The sequence below is a fragment of the Colobus angolensis genome, unplaced genomic scaffold (genome assembly GCF_000951035.1).
Source record: "Colobus angolensis palliatus isolate OR3802 unplaced genomic scaffold, Cang.pa_1.0 Scaffold7, whole genome shotgun sequence".
In the NCBI taxonomy this organism is placed as follows: Eukaryota; Metazoa; Chordata; class Mammalia; order Primates; family Cercopithecidae; genus Colobus; species Colobus angolensis.
In genome coordinates this window covers 11,278,306-11,287,607 of record NW_012120709.1, presented here as the reverse complement: position 1 = coordinate 11,287,607, position 9,302 = coordinate 11,278,306, and the positions used below count along the sequence as shown (strand labels likewise).

The 9,302-nt window shown below is 37.8% G+C and overlaps 1 protein-coding gene across 1 annotated transcript in view; it reads left to right on the top strand.

Moving 5' to 3' along the window:
* Positions 1 to 304: 304 nt before the first annotated feature.
* LOC105501186 (inactive caspase-12-like) overlaps positions 305 to 9,302 on the top strand; it is a 12,772-nt gene continuing 3,774 nt past the window's right edge. Inside the window, 6 exon segments of the mRNA XM_011927023.1 lie at positions 305 to 311; positions 1,261 to 1,512; positions 6,379 to 6,419; positions 6,421 to 6,548; positions 7,496 to 7,734; positions 8,062 to 8,211. Coding sequence (XP_011782413.1) covers positions 305 to 311; positions 1,261 to 1,512; positions 6,379 to 6,419; positions 6,421 to 6,548; positions 7,496 to 7,734; positions 8,062 to 8,211 — 817 coding nt within the window.

Sequence of the window (9,302 nt, the reverse complement as noted above, 5' to 3'; positions counted from 1 at the left end):
TAGACGGGAAAGAACACAGAGATGGGTTCTCATGCAAGTGTACATGATTTCATTCTGTTCACTTTGTTATGTCAAATAGAAAAAAAAAAAAAAAAACACTTTCTGCTTCCTATTTTCCAAAGGAAAACAGTTATACATGAGATCAGGAGTCTAATTTTATCTTGGCAAAGAAAAAGAGAATTTGAGGACCTGAAGTTTTCCATCTAGGGCAATATCAACAAGCTGGTCCGCTGAGAGGAGAGCAAGGCTGTTGAAATTGCTTTTGCTTTCACAGCTTTTTCCTGTCCAGGGAGCAGGCGCAGCCATGGCTGGTGAGTGGCTTCAGTTTTTCTATTGTTTATGGCTGTCCTTCGAGAAAGTTATATTCAAGGGAAAGAAGAAAGCAGAGTGGAGAGGGTCTCCCAAAACCTAATTATTTTACTCTGGGTGTGGCGGGAGATATGTGAGCTGGGTCACAGCACTAAAAATGCGAACCAAGTGTCTTCATGAATATGTTACAATGTCTCAAATGAAAGAGAAATGTAGAAACATCTGAATCTCTGTTCTTAAGCTTTTCCTTTGATTTTGGACTCTTCTTTTAACTCATCCTGACCTGCAATTCTCACCCATTTTATAAGTGTTCTGTTAGAGTGAGGGTGAGAAGCCGGGCGGCTGAACAGGGTAACTTGTATTTCCTGCACATTTCTGCTCTCTGTGTGAACTTTCACATACAGCAGCAAATGGGTCAGCTACAATATGTGCTCTCAGTCTCCGCATGCCGAGCTTCCCTGCCAGCCTTGATAAAGGAAACCAAAAAAAGGTGTTATTTTACAGATGAAGGTATTTATGTTTTACTGCTGCACGTGTTGAATGCAATGTCTTTTCAAACTACTTATTGATAAAAGTGAAAGAAATTGAAGAGATCGTAGGAAATGCAAGGACTAAACTGAGTCAGCTGTCACTAAGTTCCTTAGCGAATTCACTTTGCTTCTCTGAATCTATTTCACCATCTATGAAAATGGAGAGAGTTGAACAAGATAGGAGATCGTCCACGTGTGGTCTTTGCACCGGAGGCTTTAGCATCCATGAGAAATTGTTAGAAATTAAAATTCATGGGCTCATTCTCACCTATCAAATAAAAATTGTTTGGACTAGGGTGCAGGAAGCGCTGCTTACTAAGCTTTGTAGGTGATTCTTATGAACGTTAAAATTTGGGAACCACTACCCTAGAATGGGCTATCCAAACTTCTGTCCATATCTAAGATTCTATCATTCTCACAGATGAGAAACCATCCAAAGGTGTTCGGGTCCACATGGTGAAGTCGCTGGTCAGGACCGTTCTGGATGGCATTTTTGATGACTTGGTGGAAAATAATGTGTTAAATACCGAAGAGTTACACACTCTAGGAACGTGTGTGAAAATCATAGTGCACAACGCTGAAAACCTGGTTGATGATATCACTGAGACAGCTCAAACTGCAGGCAAAATGTGTAGGGACCACCTGTGCAATCCCGAAAAACAGCTGAGTTTAGGTGAGTATTGTGGGGCTAAGAGCTAGTAACTCATTCTTTCTCTTCAATTCTTATGCAGTTTTTGTCTTCTTTATTTTTCCCTTCTCCAAGTGGAGAATAAACTTTCCCCATCTTAGGACCTTTCTCACCGGTTTTCTGTTTGTTTGTTTGATTTTTCAGACGGAGTTTTGCTTGCTCTTGTTACCAGGCTGGAGTGCAATGGTGCGATCTCAGCTCATTGCAACTTCCACCTCCCCGGTTCAAGCAATTCTCCTGCCTCATCCTTTCGAGTGACAGATTTTACAGGCACCTTCCACCATGCCTTTTTTGTATACCAAAATTATATATATATATATGTATATATACCAACATTTAGTGGAGACGGGATTTCACGGTGTTGCCCAGACTGGTCTCAAACTGCTGATCTCAGGTGATCCTCTTGTCTCAGCCTCCCAGAGTGCTGGGATTACAGGCATGAATCACCAGTCCCGGCTTCCTGTCTATCTTATTTAATGCTACAAAATACTCTGATCAATCCCAATTACTTTTACACAGCTGTATACATTTATTATTAACAATACTCACTCTCATCACTTCATACAATTTACTTATTCATTATATTATTATGTCTCCCTCTGCTGAAATGTTAACTCCACCATGTGGGGGGTCTTTGTCTGCTTTGTTCATGAATATATCCTAAATACATAGAAATGATATCTGACACATAATAGGTGCTCAATAAATATTTGTTAAATACACATATGGTGCTGGAGACATTATTAAAGGTTGATAGCTTTTAGCTATTCTGGACTACTCTGGTTGCACAATGTGTACGTTAGAGTCATTCCCAGATACAGAATGTACAATAGGGGATATCCATTATCTTTTGCTTAGCTGTGGCTTTGCCCCAGAAAGAAATGTCTGGAAATCTACATTTCTATTTAAGGAAGGAATAGGGAATTCATGGGTTAGTGGGGTATAGATGTTTCCTTCTCTCTGGAACATGGGTTGCTACACTTTTTCTTTGAAAGATAATGAACATTTTAATCTTTCTGGACCATGTGACCTCTGTCATGACTCAAATCATCTATCGTAGCTCACAAACAATAGACCATAAGTACATGATGGGTGTGTTGGTGTGCATCCAGTACAACTTTATTTATAAAAACGGGCGTTAGGCTGAATCTGACCCACAGGCCATGGTTTGCTGATTCCTACTCCAGACTGTAATATATAAATGAGTATATTCCCAATTCTTGAACATGCATCAGGAAAAGGCCAGTGAGCCAGGATGTTTAGTCATGACCGCTCCCCAGAGGTGGCATTTCGGTACATACTTGAGCTGTGGGGAAGGAGTTGTGCCAAACTCTGAAACAAAAGTGTTCTCTAGAAAGAGGAAACGAGAGCAAGGACCCTGAGACAGTAATTCTCTTGCTGTGTAAGAGGGTCACAGCCAATCTGACTGGAGAGTAGGAAATTAGAGGGAGTATAATGGAGCTATTGAAGAGTCAGGCCGGGATTTTATTTGCAATATAAAACATTGCAGGGTTTTTTTTTTTTTTGGACAACTGTTTATTAGTAATCGACGATCCTTACAAATTCCAGGAGAGTTACATAGCCTCTGTTCTTCCTAGCCATCTATTACAGTTAACATGCATTCCTAAAACAAGTGCTTAAACTTGTATAAGTATTAAAGAATTATTGAAGAGTCAGGCCGGGATTTTATTTGCAATATAAAACATTGCAGGGTTTTTTTTTTTTTGGACAACTGTTTATTAGTAATCGACGATCCTTACAAATTCCAGGAGAGTTACATAGCCTCTGTTCTTCCTAGCCATCTATTACAGTTAACATGCATTCCTAAAACAAGTGCTTAAACTTGTATAAGTATTAAAGAATGTTTTTATGAAAGCTAAGTTTTATCTTAGTTTACATAAAATAAGTTGACATTAAAAAGCAGAAGTAATATGACATACAATAAATTGCCCTCTCTGAGTAAGAACTTGGTACTCCCTTTTACCAAAATGTAAATAAGGTGTTTCCAACTGAGAGTTTTTTTTAAGAATAACAACCCTCAAGTTGAAAAAGAGCTGTTAATCTCCCATTTTTCTTTCTCCATCTCTTTCATTTTCCCTTTCGTATCATCTGTTTTATTTTCTTTCTCATTGACATCCTTTTTCTTGTTTCTGTTTTTTCCTCTTCTCTTTTTTCCTCTGTTCTTTTTCTCCTTCTTTCCTTTTACTTTCTTCCTTCCATACTCTCAATTTTCCCCTTAATTTCACTGCCAATGTTGAAATCATTACATGCTAATTGAGCCAAGTAAGTTGTAACTGCAAGGGCATGTCTTAATGTCTACAGCAGAAAAATGATAAATAATGAATTTTGCCTTCATTTACACTACCTTAGAAGTTGTTAAACGAGGAGTGATAGGATAAGCGTCGCATCAAAAAGGCCAGTTGAAAGTGGTTTAAATATTTCAGTTGGGAAAACAATAGCTTTTAAACTGGTTTTGTGGCAATAGAGTTGATGAAAAGTTGTTAAATTTGAGACCTAGTTTTGCAGCAGAATCAATGGAAATTGACTAATAGATTGGATATGGGATGTGAAAGAAAGGAAAGAATTAATAATGACTAGGTTTTTGACTTGGCAACCGGGGTGTATGGTGCCATTTACTGAGTCAGAGAAAACAGGTGTGCAGGAGACACAGATTTGAAGGAATGCACAATATCAGGAGTCCTGTTTTGCATGTTTCCTTTGGAACATGTGGTACCTCCAGTGGTGGACATTGAATAGGCAAATGGATGGTCTCACAGAGAAATCTGGACTAGGAAAAATCTGGAGACTCGTGAGCATGTAGATAGTATTTAAAAGATTGAGACTGGAAGATGCCACCTGGGAAACAGCATTGACAGAGGATAACCATGTCTGGCAAAGAAAAACACAACTTTTGGAGGCACTGTGGGAGAGGAAGAACCAACAACTAAGACAGACAGATTGAGGAAGAATGGCTGGAAAATGCAGCATTACAGAAGCCTATAAAATGCCATGTGAATGCTAAGAAATTAACATATAATCAATGGTAGTTTGATAACTATATTTTATTTAAGGATTGAGGATAATAGATTGGATTGCATACAAAAAACATAAGACAAAAAAATTGGAAATAGCATAAAAAATGCTTTTCAGGTATTGTGTAGAAAAGTAAAGTAGTGAAATGGGACAATAATTGGCAAGGAAACAGGAAGGGTTTTTTTGTTTTTTTTTTTAAATATAGATACTAAGGCACGCTAATGTCAATATGAATAAGCCTGTGGGAAAAACAGGAAGAGAATGATGACACAGAATCTGAAGCTGAATAAATACCTGAGAAATACCCTTGTTGGTGGGAGGGGATGGATTTTAGAGCTCAGGTAGAGGCACTGACCTTAGATAGGAGGAAGGACACGTGTTTTATGTAGTAAAAGACAAAGTAGAGGAGGTGAGCAGAGATGTAGGCAAATTGATGGATTTGGTGGTTAAAAGATGTAATATTTCTTATGCAAAACTATGATAAGATATAGGTTTGTTGCCCTAAGGGAATAAAGAACCAGAGGAGACCTTGTAGCTATTTTCAAGTATTTGAGGATAACTATTCACTAATAAAATTTATAAACTAGCAGTCTTTCCAGATACAATTCTATATACTGGAAACACAAATATAAAAGTCGACTTCTCTATCCTAATTAAGGTTATAGTAAGTAAACACAATTAAAGTACAATGCAATAGTTGTTTATGTTGAGGGTATTTTCATGTAAGAATGAAACACAGGGAAAGACATATTGAGGTCATGGAAGAATTCATGAGCTTTTACAGGGAAATGAATCATGTTTTCCGTATAATTCTGAGGTGGGAAATACCTATCAACACCGAGAAGGTACACAGTCCATAATACACATAACTGTTCAAGAATGCCTTGGAATGTTTTGAGTTCCATGAAAGGGGAGATGTCTCAGAGAATGGTAATAATAAATAAGGGATATTTCAAGGGACATACAAATATCTGAGTAGTGATTCCACTAGGCTAGACAAACATCACACTTCCTTTAAAATCTTAGTTTCTGTGTTTACATAATGCTAATGTGTTGGGTCTGAAAGATTAGTCCATGCCATGAGCACTAACAAAAATATAGAAATTTGTGACGAGATCAGTAAGAAGCAGAAGGAAAATAGGGATGTACTCAATATTTTTGTTTTAGGCATTTTAAATATGAAGCAATTTTCTCATTTTGTAAAACTTTTTCATGGACTGGCAGCAAGCAGCTTTGAGGAATGAGAGCCTAGCAAAACGGTCTGCAAGGTTGCAAGGCAGCAGACATTACTGCTTAATGAGCTACACAATTTTTTCTCTTTCAGCTCCTCTGGAAATCCAGGGTGCCTAACCCAGTGGCAGGTTAAAGCTTTGCCCTCATGCTCATTTCCATGAACTGAAGACGAAAAGGGGCAGATGAGGTGATATGCTTTGAAATAGGGAGACACAAGATTACTCATTCAGACAAGACAATGGGGACTTACTGGGATGCTTTAACTCTCATCACAAAGGCCTTAAGATCAGGAAACGATCTAACTGATTGGTCTTCACGTGACATTTTCTGTTTCTTCAATTTCACTTTGGGACACAGTCTAAACTCCTCTCCACCACCTAACTGAAGCCAACTTCGTACAGTGAACACTTACACCTCATACATGCTTTCAGTCTGGTTTTCTGCCTCTTTCTTCATGAGGGTGTATTTTCATGCAGAAACTTTGTGTCACTTACTATATATATTTATATTGGCCTGTTGTGTATGAACCTTGCAGGCAAAAGAGAAAAGGTCTGGGGAAAGTCATTCTGTGTGTATCATTTGCAGATATATCCAGTGATGGAGAAAGAGGGCCGAACACGCCTGGCCCTCGTAATCTGCAACAAAGAATTCCACTATCTTCATAATCAAAATGGTTCTGAACTTGACCTTTTGGGGATGCAAGATCTACTTGAAAACCTTGGCTACTCAGTGGTTATAGAAGAGAATCTCACAGCTCGGGGAATGGCTCCAGAGAGCAGAACAAGCTGCTTTTTTTATTACTTTTTATTTTGTATTTTTTTAAATCTTTTAGATCGTTTTCAACCTGTTAATTGGCAGCTGCAAGAGCAAGATGTATGATGTTATAGGAATTATATTTTCTCCAGAATAGGATCTGCTGGATTTCAGCCTTCTCTAATGCACCATCTTATAGCATATGCATATGTGTATGTGTGTGTGCGTGTGTGTGTGTGTGTATGTAGAGAAATTTTACATAGCAGAGTTTTAGTGAAAATATTAGGTCTTTCTGATGTTCATAATCTGGGAGACAGCTACTACTTGATGGTCTGGGTATGACAAAAGCTCTGCACTCTGAAATGTCTGATACCTACAGAATTATCTTGTGAGATTTTTATAATGTCAATACTAAGTGTCTAAATGTAAAGGCAGGTATATGGGGAAAAAATCACATACACACACAAATATGTAATGAAACAAGTTGTGTTTCTAGCTCTGTTTTGCATAACTTTAGACAGACCATTTTAAACTAACTTTCTGCTGCTCCATAGTGAAGGAATTTCATATTTTTAATATTTGTCAATTTTTGTCTTTTAAATAAAACTTACAGGAACACCATTGTTAAACAGATTAAAGCAAAGTGGCCCTGTTGGTGTCTTGTCATCTCACTTGGCCTTCATTTTATTCCATCTCCCAGCATCTTCAGAAACCTAAGGTTTTACTGAAAACCACTGGGCAAGATACTACATAAAAACCCTACTAGTTTTAATATTCTGTACTGTTAAACTTTCTAGTTTTATGTCAGAACACTATTTATCTTATAATCCCATTCAGTCTAAACCATCTGATTCTTTAGTATTGGCTCATTTTTGTGAACCCCACCTACTATTTGAGTACAAACTACATGCATGTGGAGACTTCCTTGATAGTGACTCAAAGGTCTCTTTCAGGAAATGGAAACAGCCCTAAGGCAGTTTGCTGCTCGCCCAGAGCACCAGTCCTCGGACAGCACATTCCTGGTGTTCATGTCACATGGCATCCTGAATGGAGTCTGTGGAACTAAGCACTGGGATCAAGAGCCAGATGTTCTTCACGATGACACCATCTTCGAAATTTTCAACAACCGTAACTGCCGGAGTCTGAGAGACAAACCCAAGGTCATCATCATGCAAGCCTGCCGAGGCAGTGAGTCTCCAATTAGAAAGCTATAAATCTTGATTTTGAGACTGCCAGGAGTGGCTGTGCACTTTTAAAATTAGCCTGGTGTTTATACTAAAGTAAAGGTATTATGGTAAAAGAGACAGTATTGTGTATGTGTATGCGTATGCATATGCATATGTGTATCTGTATGTATGTATATGCATATGTGTATGTGTGTGTACGTGTATTGTGTGTATGTGCATGGGCATGTGTGTGCATATGTGTATGTGTGTGCATATGTGTTTGTGTTTGCATATGTATATGTGTATTTATAAATACCTCATGTTTTATAAGACATCATGTCTCTCCCAGATGGTGCTGGGATTGTTTGGTTCACCACTGACAGCGGAAAAGCCAGTGCAGATACACATGGTCAGCTCTTGCAAAGTAACATCTGCAATGATGCTGTCACAAAGGCTCATGTGGAAAAGGACTTCATTGCTTTCAAATCTTCCACACCACGTGATTTCAGAGAGAATAGTTTCTAGATTTCTTTGTAGGTTTCTAGATAGTCGACTTGGCTATGATTATATCTTATCACTGATAAGAGCATTTCTTCTCTAATTACTAGGATATTTTAGGTGGAGAAAAGATTTAAAATGCTGAGACTTTCATAATTAGAAAGCTATAAATCTTGATTTGGGAAGAAACGTTCAAACTTAACAGGACTTTGGAAGGACTTTGGTGAGCATCCAGACCTGGAATAATCTAACTACAAAAAGTGAGGTGTTACCTGATTTTGTTTTTTGAATGTAGCAATGGCAGAGAAAGGTATCATTTTCTCACAGTGTAGCTCCACAGTCACTTACCAGCAATTAAAGAAGCCAACCACTGAAACCATTATGCTTGCTTCACACATCCCAGTAACTCTTGACCTATTATTATTAATCTAGTTTCAGGAAACTAGTTAACATTTAAATGCCTAAATGTTAACTAATTTTGGGTAATGAAGTCAATGAATAAAAAATCAGTCCTTTGGCTGGAAAGTCACAATGTAATGTAAAAATAGAGAATATTCTTGACCACTCATGGTCACAATTGAAGATCTCTTCAACAATCATCCACAATATTATTCTATCAATGATCTGGATAACAGGAGTTTTTAAATACTCCTTTGCACAGTTTACAGTTCTAAATGCTCTAATTTATGGATTTCAAATTTTAATGAACATAGAAATCACTCGATTTCTTGTTCAGTAGTTTGCTTATGCAGTAGATTTCTTATTCAGTAAATCTGGGGTGGGGCCTGACTTTCTGCCTTTCTTAAAAGCTTTGTTGTGATTAGAGTTGTTGTTTGTGGCTGCATGTGAGCCCTGAGGGGCTAGAGGACATTCTGAGTCCAGCCTGGGGAAAAAACAACTAAAGTGGCTTCCCTTTGTCATGTATTCGAGTTTTAATAAGATTTATTTGAAAAATAAGTTCTACACTTACAGCTGTTAAAGGAAGTTAAAGAGGTATATAAGGCCTGGTACAAATTCTGAAAGTATACTTAATTTATTTGGGGAAATACAATACAATATGCAAAATTCTTCCTTCCTTCCTTCCTTCCTTCC